General features: G+C 53.3%; 1 protein-coding gene across 4 annotated transcripts; it reads right to left on the bottom strand.

The window, feature by feature from the left end:
- Positions 1-5,713: 5,713 nt before the first annotated feature.
- Positions 5,714-20,602, bottom strand: SLC35C2 (solute carrier family 35 member C2). 4 transcript variants are annotated; one of them, XM_049869543.1, is made up of 10 exons: positions 20,514-20,602; positions 14,225-14,577; positions 13,509-13,662; positions 12,643-12,706; positions 11,811-11,883; positions 11,092-11,260; positions 10,885-10,968; positions 8,347-8,522; positions 7,004-7,133; positions 5,714-6,507 (listed from the first exon to the last, which is right to left on the bottom strand). In XM_049869543.1, the coding sequence occupies exons 2-10, from the start codon at positions 14,342-14,344 to the stop codon at positions 6,377-6,379; spliced, it is 1,101 nt and encodes a 366-aa protein (XP_049725500.1). In that variant the 5' UTR covers positions 14,345-14,577; positions 20,514-20,602; the 3' UTR covers positions 5,714-6,376. The 4 variants fall into 4 exon arrangements, with proteins under 4 accessions (XP_049725500.1, XP_049725501.1, XP_049725502.1 ...); XM_049869544.1 differs by having other exon boundaries at positions 13,509-13,659; XM_049869545.1 differs by lacking the exons at positions 13,509-13,662; positions 20,514-20,602 and having other exon boundaries at positions 14,225-14,328.
- Between the last annotated feature and the right edge of the window lie 174 nt (positions 20,603-20,776).

The following is a 20,776-nucleotide window of genomic DNA, read 5'->3' as shown; positions in this document are numbered from 1 at the left end:
GACAGGGAGGCTTGGGCTCAGTGGGGGATTCCCCCAGAGCAAAACACTGCCAGCAGGATACTGCCGCTGCTGGACCCTCGAGGCCCCTGCGGATGGCCATTCTTTCCAACCCTAACCAAACTCAAAAACCAAAAAACCAAACCCAGTGCCGTTGAGTCGATTCCGACTCATAGCAACCCTATAGGACAGAGTAGAACTGCCCCATAGAGTTTCCAAGAAGCACCTGGTGGATTCGAACTGCTGACCCTTTGGTTAGCAGTCGTTGCACTTATCCACTATGCCACCAGGGTTTCCCAACCCTAACCAGAAGGGTCTAATCCTAGGAGAGTAGTGAGACCAGCTGGTATCCCAACTAGAGCGCTGCAGAGTGGAGAAGTAGGGAGAACAGGGACAAGGAGGTGTGAGCCTCCGGTGGGAGGGCTTCCAGCTCTGTGGCTAATAAGTTATGTGACCTTGGGCAAGTCACTTAGCCTTTCTCAGCCTGTTATCTGGAAACCACATCTGTTAATAACAACGCCCTCTGGAGACTGCAGGAGCATAAAAACCCAAAACAAACCCAGTACCGTCGAGTCGATTCCAACTCATAGCAACCCTATAGGACAGAGTAGAACTGCCCCGTAGAGTTTCCAAGGAGCGCCTGGTGGATTTGAACTGCTGACTTCTTGGTTAGTAGCTGTAGCACTTAACCACTACGCCACCAGGGTTTCCAAACTATTGCTGTCGAGTCAATTCCAACCCATAGTGACCCCATAGGACACAGTAGAAATGCCCCATAGAATTTCCAAGGTGCGCCTGCTGGATTTGAACTGCTGATCTTTTGGTTAGCAACTGTAGCTCTTAACTACTATGCTACCAGGGTTTCTGCAGAAGCATAGGAAACCACAAAGGAGGAAGGAGATGGTGAATGGCCCACTGCACTTTACTTTTATGGGATCATCTTTAGAACCTCCTCCCCAACTTAGAGACATACACACAATTGTTGGGTGTTGTGGGGGAGAGGAGGAATATCTGCTTGTGCAAGAGCAACATGGTGGAACAATCCCTATCAGGATACCTCCTGGGGATCTGAGGGCTTTGCAAAGGTGGGTCCCCTGGTGCCGCCTCTTCTTTCCTCGTGTGCAGCTCTGGCCAGCCAGTGAACGAATCTTTACAGTGCCCGAAACACATCACACTCACGCACTCATACCTCTGTGCCTTTCCATGTGCTCTTCCCCTGCCTGGGGTCCCTTTCTCCATTTGTATGCTTGGAATACTCCTACCCAGTTTTCAAGACTCAGTTCAAAAGGGTCAGATCTCCCAGGAGGTCTTTGCTCTCCTACTGCCCCAGGCCGAATTGGTTGCTCCCTTTTCTGTGCCTCCCATTCATTCTTCTGTTATGGCATCCACTCATCCACCCGTTCATCCACACATCCATCCACCCATGCATTCATATTTATCGAACACCTACAATGTGCATCTCTGATCATGCCATTTTGAGGTGCTGCACAAATCTGGCTTTCCCCAGACCAGTGGTTTTTACTCTTTTTTGGGTCAAGGACACCCTCTTCCAGAAAAATGCACGTCTGCACTTACATGCCAGACGTTGCTTTCCTATTCAGGGATCTATGATCATCCCTGAAGCCAGGATCCTGGGTGTGGTGGACACAGTCATGTCCTGCTCAGATTCCCCTTTGGGAATGAGGACTTAATCCCCAGCTACTGGGAGTGTGGCTGGAAGACAGCTCTCAGCTGTCAGCCTTCTTTGGAAATTGTCTTACTTTGAAGAAAGCTGTCTCACCCAAATCCTTGCCTCCTTCCGACAGGCCGGTTTCCAACGACAGATGAACATGGGAGTGTAAAGGCCTGAACCCTTCACCTGACCTCGGGACAACTGTGAAGGACCATCTCGATCCAGAGCTTCCTGTGGGGCTGGCTGAGGCCTTTGTTGGGACTACCTTGCAGCTCAACTTCTCCCTCTGCTCAATCCTGCTTCCTCTCCTCCCTTCCACAGGCGTTTATCCCAGTAAACATCCTACCTGCTGATCTCTATCTCAGAGTCTACTTCCAGGGGGAACCCACTGGCTTAAAAGTCCTGCAGAAGTTTCTTGAGGACAGGGATCGTATTTAATCACTTCTGTATCTCCAGCAGCTAGCACTGGGCCTAGCACAGCGTAGATGCTCCAGAAATATTAAGCGAACATATTTTAATGCATTTTTCTTCTGGTTCTCTGTTCTCTGCCTCTGTTGTTCCCAGTTGGGAAGTTTTCATCAGACAACCAGGAGATGTATAACCCTGGCAGTAAGATGCAGCAAGACCAGGGCTTGGGGCCTATTTTTGGGAAATGCACTGGTTGCCAATGAAGCTGTAAATAACCATGGGAACAACTAACCAGTTACTACAAAGCAGGGGCAAAGGGTCAGCTGACATCAGGGCTGTGTGTTTAAGGTGAAGGCTCCAGGAGATGGCTGGAAGCGGGAGGCTAGCAGCAGTGGGTGTTGGTGCTGATGGAAGAAACAGCCTCTTTTTGCAGGGAAAATCCTTTAGAAGTTAGACTGTCTCTGGAACCTGTAAAATCCCCATTTCCACTATCAGAAATTCCTTCACAGAACAATTATCTATTGAGTGCATCCTCTGTGCCAGGCATTGTAGCAAGGATGGTGACCTCAAAACGCTGAGGTTCTAATGCTTGCTCCTCCTCTCTTGTGCTTTGTCTCCTGGGCAAGTTATGTTCCACCACCATCGCTGACCTTTAAAACCCAAAACCAAACCCACTGCCATCATTCTGACTTCCAGTGGCCCTATAGGACAGAGTAGAACTGCCCCGCAGGGTTTCCAAGGTTGTAATCTTTACGGGAGCAGGCTGCCCCATCTTTCTCCCATGGAGTGGCTGATGGGTTCGAACCATTGGCCTTTCGGTTAGCAGCCAAGCACTTAACCACTGCACCACCAAGGTTTACTTCACTTACATCTACTGAGTGGTAATTACCACACACCTGGCACTGTGCTAAGTGTTTCACATACATTATTTCATTTCATCTTCACAATACTTTCACTAGGAGATACATTATTCCTTCTTTGTAGATGAGGAAACAGGCTCAGGGGGTTTTGGCAATATGCCCAAGTTCACACAGCTATTATGGGGTGGCAGGGAGATGCCAATGCATGCCCAGTGGAGCCCAGAGTATGAACCACTAACTTGTAACAGCACAGTTTCCATAGCTGTGAAGAAAGTACAATCGACTCCACGGCATCGAGTTGTTAAGAATTAAACAACATATGTTAGAGGGCCTAATGGGTGTTCAGTGAACGGTGCATGTCACTTTCTCCTCCCCATTCCCCTCTCCCCGAGCCTCAGCAAGCCCCTGGGCTGGCAGGAAGGAGAGCTCCATTTGCCATCTCTCCAAGGACAAATGTCTCTGTCGCTGATTCCAGCACAGTGCCTGGCACGTGGCCAATACTCACTGACTGCTGTCGGCTCAAGGAGATGGTCTGTGAGTCCCACCCTGAGTTCTCTGGACTGCAAACTGGAGAACCCAACTTGGTCTATCATCAGTCCCTGATGCAGAAATCTGCAAGTACCCAGGAAGAGAACTCTCTTGGTGCAGTGTAACTCCACTCTCAGGCCACTGGGATTCTCAGATTTTTCTCAGCAGAATGGAGCAGAAGCAGATGGAGCAAACCCCTTGAGCCTTTGAGGCAGAGAAGGGTACAGAAAAAAAGAGAAAGGTATTCCAGGTCCTGCCTGGTATCTCAGGTCTCTCACACAGTCAACTCCAGCCCCTTCTCATCCCTACAACCACACTGCCAACGTCCTCAAATATTGGGGGCATTAACCTTCCCACTGCAGGCTCCTGAGAGGAGCGGTGGGCATGTCTGCACTTAAAAGCTTGAACCTGCAGGTCAGCTGTCCTCCCACCTTCCCCCTGTGCAGAAGCCCTGGGGTTGCAGGCTGTGTGGGGACAGACACTGCAGCCTTGGAGAGACAAGTCACATCCTCTCAGCTTCCCTCAACCTGTGCAAGCACTGAGTTGCCATGGTGACGCTGCAGCCCTGAGATGCAATGGCTGCAGACAGCATGGGTGTTCTAAGGCTCAGAGCTGAGGGTGGACACTGTCTGGCCCTGAAGGCCAGGCGATTGGGCAGCCAGGTGGGGAGGAGGAGGGAGAGCCCTCCTCTAGGCTGACTGGTAATTGCCGCTAAGTGAGGGGCTGTCACCGAACCTAACGTGTGCAGTGAGGGCCCCACTCTGCAACCTGTAATTACTGCGCCAGACAGCAGCGCTTGCTCCTTGTGCCGGGAGGGGTGGTGGTGGGGGGTGGGTAGGGGCAGACAGGAAGCACTCCCCGCCCTGAGCAGTGGGGCTCTGGCAGGCTCTCCAGCACCTGAGTATCCTGCATCAAAAGGTCTCTCAGGGAGAGGTGAGGAGGCCCCTGTTTGCTGCTTCTCCTCCTGTCATCTTGCGTGGAACTCCAGCTTCCTTTAATCCTGGCCTCTGAGCTTATAGAATCCAAGGGGGCAGAAGTGCGGGAGCCAGATAAGGCATCGCTTCAGACCAGCCCTTTGTGCTCCACCCCCATTTGCTGATGAAGCCTGCCATGTGACTCTGAATCACAGGCAAGCCTTGGTTCTAATTCCTCTTGCGCATGGAGACTCTGAGGACCTTAGACTAGTCCCAGCCTCCTCCTGGGCCTCAGTTTCCCTATCTGTAAACTTGGGAGTAGGACTCAAGCCTGTCTGCATAAATCGGGCTTCACTGGAACCCAGTGCATGGATGCAGGAAGCCTGGCTGGCGATGGTCGTTCCCACACTCACCCTCTTGTTTCTGTGTTGTCTGTGGTAGCTTTAGCATACAACAACAGGGCTGAGTAGCTGTGACAGACACCACATGGCCCCCAAACTTAAAATAGTTACTATCTGGCCCTTTATAGCAAAAGTCTGCCAACCCGTTTCTAAAGTATTAAAGTTCCCTAGGCTTAACCTAGTGAGCTCTGGTGGCTCCAATCTGATTAGAACAATTTTGTAACAAGCCCCATCCAGGTCCCCCCGACCTCCCCCGGGACTCCTGCTGCCCTCCTCCCACGACCCCTTTTCTCAGCAGGAACTTGCCTGCATTTGGGTAAGACGAGCCCCCTACAGGCCAGGCCTGGGTCCCCGAGCAGCAGTGGTACAACGGCGCCACCTGCTGTGAGTGCCTGAAATCACCCTTGCCTGCAGACTTGGGTCCCAAGGAGCAGATCTCCCATCCCAGGAGAACCAGCTCAGAGGCCGCAGGCCAGGGCTCAGACCATAGGCCATCAGAACCAGGATCTCCCTGTCCCCTCCCCATTTTAGAGAGGACTTGTCTGAGCTGGGCAAGTGGAAGGCCCAGGACCCAGAGGCCCAGAAACCCAAACTAGGAGGAAGTGTGAACATGGGATGTATATAGATGCTGGAGGCAAACAGACCTGAACTTGAATCCGAGCTCTGCCACTCATTTAGGAAGTTCTTGACCTTTTCTAAGATTTCTAGGTTGTTGAACAGATTTTAAAGATAAACGCCTAACATTTCATCTGTTACCAATATTGACTCATTTAATCTTCAGAATGACTGAGACAGATACTATCATCCCCAATTTACACATGAAGAAACGGTGGCACAGAGAGGTTAAGCAACTTATTTAAAGTCACACAGCTAGTAAGGGACAGTCGGGATTCAAATCCAGGTGTGAAAGCAGATAGTTTCCAGAATGTGGTGCTCGGTCAACATTCCTTTTATTCCTGCCTGCAGGTGGGGGGGGCCCTGAGGAAAGGGCAAAGGAGCCCAAGATGCTGGAGACCTGGATTATGACTGTTGGTTTCCACGCCCGCCCTCCCTGCCTCCACACCTCCAGGACAAGCAAGAATGGGTTTCAGGCAACCTGAGGTGACCAGTGGAGCGTAAACCATTTATTTCCAAACTATAAATAAATCTGCTCTCTGAGCAAAGATGCTCTTTAGGTGATGAGGCCCCAGCCTCTCCATCTCCCTTCGCAACTGCTCAGCAGTCCAAACCCAGGGCCCTTGGAAACTTGCTAGGCTTCTGGAATAATGACCTTGGCTCTCAGCGTCTGGCAGACACTGAGGAGAACCAGCCGCTCCTTCCCCTGCTGTGACTACAGCACAGTCCGGGCCCAGTTTGCGCCAGGTCGTGGGCCATGTGGCTTGGGGCTCACCCCATTTGGCCAAGCTCTGCAGAGAAGCATAAGAGCCCCAGGTCCCTGACCTAGCTTCACCACATGGCAACAGGCCGTCCCTGAGGCTCAGCTGGGCAACTCCCCACCCTGGCTCCCCAGCTGCCGTGAGGAGCTACCAGTGGAGCTGCCTGGCAGAGTGTCAGCTGCAGCCGGGCAGCCTACTTCCAGGGGCTCCCCCTGGCTGGTCACTGCTGCCCCTGGGCCACAAAGTACTCTTCCTCCTCATTGTCCTCTTCATCCTGCTGGCTGCTCCGGAGCAGCAGCTCCAGGTCAGGGCTGGAGCCCAGTCCCTTCAAGGGTTTGGGGCCGCCATCACCTTGAAATAGAGAGATCACGGTTACAGACCAAACACGGTTCTCTTGGTTTGCCCTGACTCAAGTGTGCTGAGGCACAACACTCCCACCCACCACTCTCTGCAGTCCACCTGTCTTCCTGGAGGAGGTGAAGGCTGAACTACTAGGCATGCTCCCTGGCTAGAGGCACAGCCAACACAGAAGCGGCTGAACTGTGGAGAGCCACCAGGCTGGACTGCTGGGGCAGCTGAGAGCCACCAGTCTGGACCGCCATGGGGCAGCTGAGAGCCATTGGGCAGGACTGCTGTGGGGCAACTGAGAGCCAGTGCTGCACTGCTGTGAGGCACCCAAGAGCCATCAGGCTGGACTGCCATGGAGCAGCCGCCAAGAGCCACCTGGCTGGCTCTTGCTGGCAGGGCAGGGGCCAGGGACAGGGTGAGGGGAAGTTCAAGGCACTGAGTGTCACTTGGCAGGTGCATATCATCAGAAAACTGGGCTTTGGAAAGGGGCCGCGGTTACCTCTGGAGTGCAGGGCTTTCAGGGCGACGTGCAGGGATATTCCTGAGAGGCAGAGGGCAAAGCCCAGCCAGTTCAGGAGGCTGATCTGGTCACCCAGCAGGTGTGCAGCCAGCAGCAGAGTGCAGACTTCCTGGGGCAGAGAAGTAGGAAGGGAATGTCATCACAGGAGGATCTGGCTCCCGTGCAGGTGGGTGGGGGCACTGGGTACACTCAGAGGACATAGCCAGACCCGACAAATGCCCAGGGCCCAGGAGGGGCAGGCTGGCCTCAGGGCAAAGGAAGGTTCTGTGAGCTCGGAGACTCTGGTCTGTCCGTGTCGCCTTCCTGCCAGCTTCCCTCCGTCTTACTGAGAGGCAACAAAAAAGGGGCTTTTCACAGAGCTCTGTGAGGAACAGATGAGGCAAGCCAGAGCCAGGTCTGGGAGCCAGGAGTTTGTCCACAGCTCTCCCCCGGGGTAGGGAGAGCTGCCCTTCCACAGACTCTGTCCCAGGTAAGTGCCGGTTACACTGCCCTGCAGGCCACACACGGGTCATTGGGCTCTTCAGAAACAGTGACTGCCAAGGGGTCTAGTGAGACAATCCATTCCGAGAACCACGGCTTGTGCCTGAGTCGTTTGGTTGGCAGCCAGAAGGCCCTTGGGGACCTGCATTTCTGGTTTCAGGCAACACTGCTCTAGTGCTGGTGCTTGCCCAGTCAAGGAAAAAACCTCTGTGGCCCTGAGCAGGGAGGGGTGAAGAGGTGACGGGGAGAGAAAGGGCAGAAGTGAGGAGAGGGGAGGAGAGCGGGAAGGGAAAGAGGAAGAGGGGAGGCTACTAGGGGCAATAAAGAAAGGCAAGATGGGCAAACACATGGCAGTCGCGCTGGTCATGTAACTACCCATTGCTGTGCCCATGGCAGACACTGCTCATCAATCATGGATTTCTTTAATGATGAGTCTGGATGGGGGCTTCGCAACCCATGGCTACAAGCCACTGCTACGTCATCGGAGTTGGCATTCAAGGAAATACGTAAATACATCCCAGGCCTAGTGGAGTCAACACCTGGCCTTGAATCCCAGCCCAACCATTCCGAGCTGCTGCGTATCCTTGGGTAGGCACAGCTCGTGGTGTCGGGACCCCCTCTGTGAAATGGGGCGATCATCTCCACCCCACAGGCTGCTATGAAGATTGCAGGGACCATGGATATGAGCATGGCGCTCAGCAGTGTTAGGCGCCAACTAGGCACTTCAGTCTCTTATCCACAGGGTCCTGGGATGCAGGAGCTTGGGCAGAAGCTACTGTCTGAGAGACAGGCTTTGGGGACTGCCCTCTAAGACAGGACAGGAGTCACCTCCAAGTCTGTACCTTAAAGATGCCAGCAATAGAGAGTGTGAGGCTGGAGGTTCGGGAGACCAGGAGGAACTCGGAGAAGCCCAAACCGAAAGCGAGAATCCCGCCAAGGAAGAGGCTCCCAAGAACCCGCAGAAGCAGCCCTGTGTCCTGGAAACGGAAGATTTTCTCAGATGTGGACAAATGGAGACCTGGAAGCAACAGGGAGAGAAAGCGGGAGGCCGTGTCTTAGGTGCGCCTGCCTGGCGGCCTGGCCCAGGAAGAGGGGCCCCTGTCCCTCCCACCAACCAGATGAGGCCTGCCATCAACACAGTGACCACTTCCTGAGCACCTGCTGACTGAGGCCTGAGAAGACGGGTGGGAGGGTGACAAGAGTCACACACAGATGGCCTGAAACGTGGGGAAACTGAGAGGTAGCGCGGGCTGCCGGAGGCCCAGGGCTGAACAAGGCAGCGGTCCTGACAGGGAGTGCGGGGAGGGCTTGCAGAGCCTCTGTGCTCGAGCAGAGGTGGGTGGTTTTCTGCTCCACTGGACAGAACTTTCTACTGCTCTTTGGGGAGGGTGGGCAGGAGGTGGTAACTTCATGCAGGCTCCACCGAGGTGACAACTAGTGGGCTGGAGAGAAACAGGGCAGTCCGACAAGCGAGGACAGCCTGGCCACGCGGGAGTCCCTTGGTCTAAACTTCTGCCAGGCTACCTATAAACCAGGGACAGGACACCATCCCTGCCAACCTCCACTGCTTTAATCCAGGCCTTGCCAGAGCTGTGGGACCCAGGCTGAGGTCTGTCCCCTTCCTGGACCTCAGTTTCCCCACTGATAACATGAGAAGTTTGGGGCTAGACCAGTATTCCTCAGATAGGCACTAGAATTTGATGAATAGGTCTCAAAAAGAAATAAACATATATACAGTCTTAGTTACCAGTGCTGCTATGACAGACACAATTCAATCCATAGCATACACACAGATACATAAACATATGATAAAAGCCCTGCTCCCTTGCTCCAGAAACATCCACACACATCACATACACACAAGATTTAGCTTAGACGTTCAGAAGGCTCATGCTGTCCATCAGGGAGAATGACCCCTAGGGTCCCTCCTGGCAGGAGGGCTCCGACTTCTCTGAGTATGGACAGTGTGTAAAGGGGAGTCCCAAACTAGACACACGGAGAGGCCTGTGGTGGCCGAAGCTGGAAGAGCACTTGGAGAATTTTGGAGGGAAGTCCAAAGAAATGCTGAGTGACGGCTCCCCCCAGGCACACAGGCACATGATGTAGGACATCTTGTTTGATGCTGGGCTCAGCGGTGCTGCAAAGGCGTTGGCAAATTGAAGGGAATTCGGGGAAGAGCAATGTAAGTAATGAAGGCGTTTGGGGGATTAATTTACCAGAAAAGATTAAAGGCGCTAAATCCATGCAGCTTTGCTAAGTGACGACTAACAGGGGCTTTCGGACGAGGGTTTGCAGAGATGGGGAATGGTGTAAACACCCCAGAGTGGAGGGAGAGTGCTGTGTTTGCTACGAGGGGGTATATTGAAGGAATGGGGAGAGATTTTTAAAAGGAAAAAACAAGGCTGCAGAAGAGAAGTTTCCTAGACAACAGGCTGTGGAATAATTTTCTCAGGGAGGTTCAAGACGGTTCACTGCTTGAAACTTAAATGGATGTGGGACGGGCTTTTCTGCAATGACCCTGCAGACAGGACTGGGCAGAGAAGATAACGTCAGAAGGGGGGAGGTGGGTCTGTACCTCCCAGCCATGGCACCCCACCATCGCCTCCTCACCTCTCCTCTCCTCTCCTCTCGGAAGGCGGAAGGTGGAAGCAGAAGGAACGAGGCCTGCCCCCCACCCCACCCCAGGCTCTTGTGCCCCAGCCCCAGCCCCACACCCTCGGCCAATCCTGAAGGGCCTGTACTCCCCAGAACACATACTTGCTGTGACATGCCTCGCAAAGTCTAAACCTGTTCCCACTTCTCGGGTACCCATCCCCATCAGCTTGTCCAAACCTCATTCATCCTCCAGAACACACCATCTGGGAAGCCTTTTTGTCTTGCCCTCCCACTCCACCATCCTGAAGTAATTCATGACTCTCTGCTCCTTCTCAGAGGCCACAGAGCAGAGTAAGAGGAGGGACTCTGGAGCCAGGCTGCTCAACCCAAATTCTAGCTCATCTCTGAGCCAGGGGACCTTAGGCAAATTATCTTTACTTCTCTTGGCGTCAGTTTCTTTCATCTGTAAAATGGGGTAGCTAACAGTACCGGCACATGAGGGTTTTTGTCAAGATCAAACAAGCTTGTACATCTAAAACAATGAGAATACCCTGGAGTATCTCTGGGGTCTGTACACCTTTGCTGCCACTATTGTCCACTGCATTTTACCCATATTTCCCATGTAGCATTTATCACGCAGATCCCAGCTGTTTTGTTCAAGTGTCTGCCAGCCCCAAGCTGTGCCTGCCTGCTACCCAGGTATACGGCCTGCAGCTTGGTGGGCTCAGAGCAGGGATTTCGATCGGTTGTACTGTGGTGCCCCTGAGCTGGATGCCCCAACATACCTTCAAATACGGCAAAGAGAGGGAAGAGCCCCAGGAACATGAGCGGCTGGAGGTGGAACATAGTGTCAATGGGGTTCTGGAGCCCTGCAGGGTGGGGAGATGGGCGGATCATCAGGGCTAGCCAGGTCACTCTTGCTTCTCTTCCACACCTTGCAGCTTCCACCCTGCCTGAGCTGGGGCCCTCTCTGGCACGGGAGCCATGCTTACCAAGCTCAGCCTTCTGCAGGAGCATCTGGGTGAGGGTCCAGCGAATGCCGCCGATGAAGGAGGCCCCTAGCACCAAGGCGAAGCCCTCGATGTTGAACTGTGTGGACTTGTAGGTGAACATGAAGAGGCCCCCGGCAATGAGGAGGACTACCAGGACCAGTGCCGCTCGCTAGCACAGGCAAAGCTTGTAACTAACTTGAAGGGTCTCCAGGGCCAAGAGTTCATCACACCCAGAGCCTGGGAGTCAGCAGCCTTCTTGGCTGTCCCTGGAGCAAGAAACCCTCCCATCCCACCTCTTTCCCCAGGGGTACTGGCCGGCCCCTTGCCCATCAAGGGCAGACATTCAGCCATATATACTCAACAGCTCCACCTGCTGTAAAAACTGAAATGCTTTCCTGCAACTGTCCTAGGCCCTTAAGTGGCTCACTCCCTCCCCTGCACCTAGTCAACAAAGGGTTAATGCCTCAAGCAACAGGGAGCCCCCAGGACCCTGCTCTACCTCACCTCCACCCTTGACACAGGCCATATCCTGCCAAGTCAGTTTCTAAATATCCTAAATTCTGCCCCTGTCCAGGTCCTTTCTCAGAGAAGGGAACTGCTGCCACCTGGACTGGGCCTATCTCCTCTGTCATACACAATGATAAGCCACTGCTCAGATTCCCTTTTTTATTCTGAGCCTCTGTGGGGACGGGGGGACAAGAGGGAAGCTGGGGCCTCACCAGCTCCTCCAGCTTGAAGACCAGGGAGAAGATCAAGATGAAGAGGACAGCTGAGGATTTGGTCATTGTGTACCTGGAAGCGAAAGTTACCCACGATGCACCGCAGGAGCCCACAGAGTCGTCAGTGGGCTGGCAGAGAATTGGGGGGGAGGCCCCCTGGCTTCCCTGAGGAAGCAGGGCAACCTGGATACAAAAAGGCGAGAGAAGCCGGCCTGAACTGTCTGGGTTGATAAGTGACTTTTTTTTTTGGATAAATGACCTTTAATCGGAAGAAATCTCTGGCTGAGAGGCCTCTGATTATCGCCAGGGAGAAAAGGCTGCAGGCAGGTCTGACACTGAGCTCACCGAGGCCTATTATTTACCTACCCCTCTGTGGAGATCAGGCTCAGGGAAGAGGATCAGAGAAGAGAAACAGAGAAGGCAGGGATTTTGCTCTCTGAAGCAAAAAACCAGAGATAAGAAATAAAGATTCCATGTGCCTCTGTGTGCCCACACAGGCTAAAACGGCTGTGGGCGCTGCGCACCAGTTTCTCTTCCCTGCGGCTTTTGCTGCCTTTCGGCCCCCTGCTACGACTGTAACCACTTCATCTCAGTCCTCTGGTTTCCCCTGCCACCTGGCAGGCAGCACAGCATCCTCTCTGTGCTGGGCTTATGGAAGAGGCTGGCGATTTCCCGTAGAGCTGCTGGGTGCCAGAGAGGAGCTGAGAGAGTGAGGGCTGGTCCCAGAGAGTGGAGGAGTGGCTGGCCCATTGGCGGAATGCAGCCAGCTGGACAAGCCAGTTGGACAAAGAGCGTGAGCCTGAGAGAGGAGGCGGGTGTGGTCGGTACTCACAGAGAGACGGTGATGTACAGGAAGCTCCAGTTGGACAGGCCCACATCGAGCGCCGTTGCCAGTGCTGTGGAGACAGAAGCCCCCACCAGGCAGTGCAAGCACGGTCACTATCCAGTCAGGGCGGCCCGGGAAGGCTATGCTGGGTGTCAAAACATTCCCTCTCCCCTACCTTTCTGGCCCTTTTGCTACAGCCCTCAGGCCCTCCTCTCCACCCAGTAACTAGAGGGTTAATTTCTGGCCAAAAAGAGGGAGAGGGGCTCTGTACCAGCATTAGGGCTGGAGCCCATTCTGACTGGTCCAATATTGTCAATATCCGCTGGTGGGGGCGTTATCTGATCATGTCAGCCCGGTGGCCTGAGGTCCAGACTGCTCAGCTCACTCCCCCACTTCCTCTCCCTGGCCCCAGGCTCAGCTCACTGACACACTTTCAGTTCCCATTCAGACCTAAACCCTCTCTGCACAAAGGTCTCCCCTTTTCAGGCCCACTCCTCCTTCAGGTCTCAGCACTCACTCTGGGGACTCCTCCCTGACAACACCCACCCCAGCCTGGGCTAGGGTCCCCTTCTAGCATGCCTCCTTGAGGGAGGGACCCGGCTTCGACCCCTACTGTGCCTCTTGCCTAGTGCCTGGCTCAGGCTGTCTGCTGACGGGGGAGCAGACGACAAGGCCACTGCCACATCAGGGACTTAGTTCTGAGACTTTGGGGGGAAAGATGGGGATCTGTAAGAGGCAGAAGTGAGGCGGGGGAGGGCAGGAAGAGATGAGTGATGAGGCCCAGAGTGGGAAACGGGGTGGCTGAGCTTCAAGGCCAGGAAGGGTCTTGGCCTAGGGTTTTCCAAGCAATGTCCCCCCGTCGGGGCACACACCTGTGGGAGCTACTCTTCTGAGGTAGTCGGTCCAGCTGAGCACCACGCGGGCCCTGTGGCTAGAGCACTGCACCAGCGCTCGGGACAGGGCAGAGAAGAGGAAGATCACAGCCAGGTGGAGCATTGTCATGAAGAGGGGGAAGTGGAAGCTCTGCTCGGAGCCAAAGCACAGGACCAGCCCAGTGAGATGGCTGCCCCCTGCCGCTCCCCACCCTGGCCTCTCTGTGGATGCTGTTCCCCAGTGGTGAGCGCTTTGCAGCATGGGAGGAGCTTCCCCCTGCAGCGCAATCACTTGGAATGCGAGATTATGGTTCCATTCTAGAGGTAGCACTGAGAGTAGGTGGGAGACCCAGAGTGCAACCCCAGCTTGGTGGTGTCTCCACTTCCGCTACCTGTTCCAGCTCCTCCCCGCAGCCTATACTCAGAAATTTAGTTTTCTGGTGTGGGCTAATCCGGCTGTACAATTATTAAAATACTGAAATACTTCTCTACCAGCTGGTAAATAGCTGCTGCCACTGGAGCCACCTAAGCTTGCCCGCCCACCCCTCAGCACCCCTCCCCAAGTTCCTGCAAGGCAGGCTTTGGGGGACCTGGTCTACTCTGAGGTATGGCTGGTTTCCAGTGGGAATGGCCAGAGCCCAGGCCTCCCTGTGGTTAACATCAGGAAGCTCTAGCGCTTCCTCACCGCCCCCTACTCTGGCCAGGCCTTCAGTTACCTTTGTCAGCCATTTGTTGTAGAAAGTGATGCCGATAGAGAAGCAGTAATAGAGGAGGACCAGCCCCAGGGTCAGCACCGCCTTCCACACAAAGGCCACGTCAAGGGCCCACCGCCCCATCCGGGGACGCTGCACGCCCGAGCTGGCTGGGTGGAGATGGCGCACAGGAGCCAGTGGAGCTGGGTCCCAACTCTCAACAAGAACGCCTCTTGGCTAGGGCAGTTCTCTTCGCCTCCATGATTCGGAATGGTCAGCGGCACCCCAGGCAGGGTCCTCACCTACCCGGCTGGCGGCCTGATCCGACACCTTTCATGGTGAACTGGATGCAGGGTTCACAGGGCCCCAGGCTGACACTAGAAAAATGAAGAGGCAGCTCTGGTGACTCGGACAGACCATGTGTCTCAACTCTGGAGCTCCACAGGGGGAGCAACACCACGGGCACTCACAACGTTCCCAGCCATGTCCAGTCTTGTTCCCTCAAACTGTTCTCCAAGAACTGCCACCAAAGTGACCTTTGAAAAACACAAATCTGATCTTGCCAGACGACTGCTGAAGATTCTGGATGGCTTCCAGTACTTTTACGATATAGACCAAACCCTCCCTGTGGCTAACAAGGCCCCATCTGAGCCCAGTGCGCCTTTCTAGTCTCAGCTGAGTGGCTCTCGGGGCCCTGGTCCCACTGGTCGCCTTTCAGTTCCCCAAACACACCAGGCTCCTTCCTGCTGCCTGAGGGACTGCACCCCCAGCCCACCCTTCATTCTTTTCTCAGTGAACCCTACTTTCTGCAGCATTTGAGCCTGGCCCCCAATGAGTCCCCCTGAGAAACAGCTGCTCACACGGCCCCTCTATTTTTCCTTCACAGCATGTGTGACGGTTTGGGTAACAGCTGTGTCCTGAGAGACAGTGAGCTCCTTGAGGACAGGAACCCCTGTGTCCCCACTGGTGTGCACAGGCCCGGCATCCTGCAGTTTTCCATAATCATCTGGTGACTCAAGGCACAAGGGTACGCACCTCATTATTTTTAGGGGACTGGTCTAGTCTTTAAAGGATTAAAAATGAACCAAGAACCCAGTATCTACCTTGCCCCAGCCTCTCACAACTACTCCAACAGAGTCCCTAGGGACTTGCCAAATACACACACCCTGCTTCCCTTCAACCCTGCCAACCTCAGTGCAGGCCTGGTGGACCAGTCTGTGCCTGGCGGTGCTCTGGCCCCACATAACCACACTGGCTGCTTCATCTGTGTGTCCCCCTCCCCCCTAGGCTCCCATCCTGCTGAAACACCACTTCTTGAAGCCCTCCTAGAACCGTCTGATGAGACACAACTCCCAGCCTCCCCTGCCCCCAATCCTTTCTGAAAGGAGTAATTACATTCTGCCCCATACTCTGGTACCCGTGTCATCATTTTCCCTCCCCCAAGGTAAGCTGGGAGCTGGCACAAGCCTCTGTCCAAAGGACACCCCGGGGCTATGGTTCTCTGAGGGGAGCTTTGGCTACCAGTGGGGGTACTTTGGGGGGACACTTCTGGCATTTAGCAAGCAGGGACTATGAACAGACAGTCCATATAACCAAGAATGGTTCTGTATCCCTTATGACCCTGATATTCATGTGAGAGATCAATTTACAATGACCTGATCTTAGAATCCTGCTCTTTTATATGCAAAGGCAAAGCTGTTTTTCATGTGGTTTTATTATACACTAAAGTTTCCAAGAATGTACCTACCACGTACACTGAGGGGACACGGAACTATTTTTGTCAGAACTGTACCAACAGTTCCCATTTTGGGAAAACCACATCAACAGCAATGGCACTCAGGGTATTTGCACTGCCAATCCATAGGGCTGTCTTCATCTGCCTTTGTGGCTACTCATAGCTCACAGCCTCTACCCACTTCACTGTGACTCCTAGTGCCACTGTGCTGAGGAACTTACGTATTGAAGCACATTTTATCAACTACTTTTCATTTATTTCTCTTTTATATGATAGTTAACACATCGTACAATTTTTTTTTTAAATTACGCATATAATAGTTTTTATAATTAACCATAAATTTCACTTCAGGATGATAGGGGGGTTGTTACAAAATATTTGCTATAAAATGGGGTTGAGAACCACTGTGCTACAGGAAAGGAGCCCTGGTGGTGTGATGGTTAAGCGCTTGGCTGCTAACGGAAAGGTCACCAGTCTGAACCCACCATCTGCTGCTCGGGAGAAAGATGTAGCAGTCAGCTTCCATAAAGACTGCAGCCTTGGAAACCCTATCGGGGGTTCTACTCTCCTCTTACAGGGTCACTAGGAGTTGGAACTGACTCCATGGCAACGGGTGCTACACGACCTAAGGCAATTCCATTGTTTTAAAGGCCTTCTGTAAGCCAACACCTCTCAGATGTGTATCACTAACTCTGCCCTCCCCCTAAGCCCCTGAAGGACATCCAGCTGCTTACTCGTCCTTGACTGGATGTCTGTAATTAGGATGTCGCACTCAGTATGTCCACAACAGAACTCCTGTCCCATCCCCCTCCATCCAAATCTGTGCCTCTTCCTACCTCCCGTCTCAGCAAGTGGCACCTCCATTTACCCAGAGGCTCAGGCCCAAACCTTGTTCTCATTAAGCCCTCCTTCCCTCAGTCCACATTCAGTCAACAAACACTGTCAGCTCTACCTTCAAAAAATATCCCAAATATGGTCCACCACTACCACCCGAGCCAGCCTCCTCTCTCCCCCAGACTACTGCATCAGTCGTCTGCAGGGTCTCTCTGCTTCTGCTTGCACCGCCCATAGCGAGAGTCCTGCTCACGTGGCTAAAGAGTGAGGCATGTGGCATTAAACCTACATTTAACAGCCCTCAAGGCCAACAGTCTCGCTTCTATACCAGGGTTTCTTCACCCCAGCACTACTGACATTTTGGGTTGGCTCATTCTTCGTTGCCTTTACCCACAAGCTGTAGCGGCACACCCCGCCCTTCCAGTGTGACAACCTGACAGGTCTCCAGACACTGCCAAATGTCCACCAGGGAGTAAAAGTGCTCCCTGTTGAGAACCACTGCTTACACCACACAGGCCGCTGGCACTCAGTTTTCCTCCTAACACTCTCCCGTTGTGGTTCCTACATGTGTTCCACACCAGGGCAGTCTGCTCACCCTTCTGTGAACCAACTCCTGCTCCAACACTGCAATGCCCTCCTCCGCACTCTTCTGCCTGGTCAAATCCTGGCCTTACTTCAGAGAAGACCTAGTCCAGGATCCCTGCCTCCAGGAAGACTGCCAAGACTACTCGAGCCTACAACGAACACTGTCTCAAAGGTTAATAACACTCAATATCTTACTGGCATTCAAAAGGTCACCCACTCACAAACCCAAAACCAAATCGCACCTAGAAGGTCCCTTGGAAATCATCTAGCCACTTGCACGATGTGCATTTACTAAGCACCCTTGTACACCTGGCATTGGAGAAACAGATATAAAGGTAACAGGGTTCCACACCCTTATTTTACAAGGGAAACCAGGCTTAAAGGGGTAAATGCTTTTTTAAAAATCTCACTTGCCCAGGAAAGAAACTCCCTGTATGCCTCATTCTCCCCAAAGGCAGCCTAGTTGGGAGCAGTACGCACATCAGGGGAGAGCTGGTACTCAGGGGAGGGGATGAGTCACCATAGCGCCTCGCTCTCGTGGGTCTCCCCAGCCGTAACATGGGCAATATAGCTTAGTGCTTAAGAGCGTGTGTGGGCTTTGGAGCCAGAGAGGTCTGGGCTCAAATTCTGGCTCCTCTGCTTACTACTGTGAGACCCTAAGTTATGAAACCTCTGGTCCTCAGTTTCCCCAACTGTAAAGGGAGATTAATCCATCTACTTCCTGAGGAGGCAAGTCAGTGGCATCACTATAGCACTTAGTGCTGGCTGACAGCAGGTGCTCACTCCATTCCTGGAACCTTTTAGCAAAACTTTCCCAGAGCCCTACACTGCCTCGGCTCCCACTTCAGCCTGTCCCCAGTGCGCCACGTAGTCACTACGCCCTCCCTCCCCTGCCGCCCCTACAAGGGCCCAGTCTCTGTCCTCATCAGTATCTTACACGACTGACCACTTCCTCCCCTGGAAACATTCTCTTGGAGGCCATAACATCACACTCTCCCAGTTTTTCAGGACTATTTCTTGGTCTTCTTTGCTGGCTACTCTTTCTCAATATAATCTGTAAAAACCAGGGCTTTGAACTGGTTCTTTTTGGTCTGAATCCCCTCCTGAGAATTTGCATTTCCACCCCAGATATACTGAATCAGAATCTACATTTTGACAAGATCCCCAGTCAGAATCTACATTTACACTTTAACAAAATGTCCAGGTGACTCTTATAAGAATTACCTGGGGATCTTGTTAAATGTAGATTCTGATTCAGTATATCTGGAGTACAAATACAAATTCTCAGCAGGGGGTTGAACCGGAAAGAACCCGTTTGAAGCCCTGGTAAAAACTGAGGGCTGAACTGGGTTTCTCTATCTCAGTCCTCGCCCTAAGTAATCATCCTGTCCTGTCTATATGCCAATGATTTCTACATTCTTTCCATTATTCCTGACCTCTTCTGTGAGCTCCAGCCTAGTACATCTCACTGCCTATTAGTAGCTCCACTCAAGATATCGAAAATTTAGGGCACTCCAGGCAGATTTCTTGATGTTAACTCATGCCCCCAACCTACTCCAAAGTCATTTAGTAAATTCCAGCAAAATACATCTGTTTACTTAAGCCAAACACCAAGACTCACAGATGGTGTCAACTTTGACCACTCTTTCCCTCACTCCTCAAATCATGTCCCGTCAGTTCCACCTCCAATATAATTCTTAACCCATCTACTCTATTCCTATTGCCACAGTATGCGTCACAATTATCTTTCACCTATTGACTTTAACAGTCTCCTAAATGGTCTCCCTGCTTTTGCCTTTCCAACTATAGCCGGGAGTCCATAAAGCAGCCATAACCAAAAAACAAACAAAAAACCCTAGTATGTGTGTGAGTAGAACTATGCTCCACAGGGTTGTCAATGGCAATTTTTCAGAAGTAGGTCATCAGGCCTTTCTTCCAAGGAGCCTCTGAGTGAACCTGAACCTCCAACCTTTCAGTTAACCATTTGTACCACCCAGCCAAACCCGTTGCCATCGAGTCGATTCCGACTCATAGCAACCCTATAGGACAGAGCAGAACTGCCCCATGGGGTTTCCAAGGAGTGGTTGGTAGATTCGAAATGCCAACCTTTCAGTTAGCAATTCCACCTAGGGACTCCTAAAGCAACCATAAACCAAAAAAAAACAAACCCACTACTGTGGAATCGATTCCATGGAAAATCTTTACAGAAGCAGACTGCCACATCTTTCTCTCTCAGAGAAAGTCTGGGTGGTGTGTTCAGACCATCAATCTCTCATTTAGCAGCCTAGCACTTAACCACTGTGCCACCAAGCAACCATAAAAACCAAAACTCCTGTTGTGGAGTAGAACTGCCCCATAGAGTTTCTAAGGAGCACCTGGTGGATTTGAACTGTCGATCTTTTGGTTAGCAGCTGTCGCTCTTAACCACTATGCCACCAGGGTTCCCACAGAGATGGCTTAAACACAGAAAGTAGACCATGCCCTCATCCTGCTAATCCCAACTCTTTGCCACACCTACAAGGAAGGCCGCACACGATCTGGCTTCTGCTGACCTCTGCAAGCTCATTCTCCTACTAGTCTCCCCCAACACCCTGTTACACTGGCCTCCTTGCTGTTTCTCAAACGCATAGTCTGCTCCCATCTTTGCACTTGCTGTTCCCTCTGCCTAGAACACTCTTCCACAGACCTTTGCAGGACTGAATACTTCATTCAGGTTTAAGCTCAAATGTCACTCTTCAAGGTCCCTCCCCGACCCTGCTGTCTCCAACTTATCCTCGTGGCACTTTCCACCACCTAACCTCTCCTTGTTTGCTCACGTGGGTACTGCCTGACCCGCCCCCATCCCGAGACGCGGCATCTCTGCGGGCAGGGATGTGTCCCTCTGGCTCTCGGCTGGGTCCACAGCCGGGCACGTCACAGGTGCTCAGTAAATACTGGGTGAGCTAGCGCGGGACAGGCGGCCAGCACGAGGGTGCTTAGAGACCCCTGCATCTGCCCCCGCTGCAGACGGGGACACTGAGGCCCGGTAAGGGACAGGAGCTCGGGCGTGGCCCATGCCTTCGCGCGCAGAGCCCAGGCGGGGACCGCGCTTCCCTGCCCCAGGCCTGGCCCTCCCCGGTCCCGGGAGCGCGCGGGGAGGCCCGCGGCGTGTCCACTCACCTCCTCCGCGGGAGCTCCGGGCCAGCTCCCTCCTGCCGGAAGTGCGAGCAGGCCGCGCCGGGGAGGGGCGACTTCCGCCGGAAGCGGCTGCGGGCAGGACGGGGCGGAGCCGGCACTCGGCTGCCGGCGGAATCTGGGCGGCCGCTGGCGCCGTTTCCCCGTTTTTCGCTGAGGCGCAGCGCAACGTCCCCTCTTTTGGGAACGCCTTCTCGCCCAGCGCTGATTACAGCAGCGTGTTGTAATTGTGTCTCTCCTACTCTGGA

This window comes from Elephas maximus, chromosome 25 (genome assembly GCF_024166365.1).
Source record: "Elephas maximus indicus isolate mEleMax1 chromosome 25, mEleMax1 primary haplotype, whole genome shotgun sequence".
Classification (NCBI taxonomy): Eukaryota; Metazoa; Chordata; class Mammalia; order Proboscidea; family Elephantidae; genus Elephas; species Elephas maximus.
The sequence above is the reverse complement of the archived record's forward strand: the minus strand, read 5'-3'. Positions and strand labels throughout refer to the sequence as shown.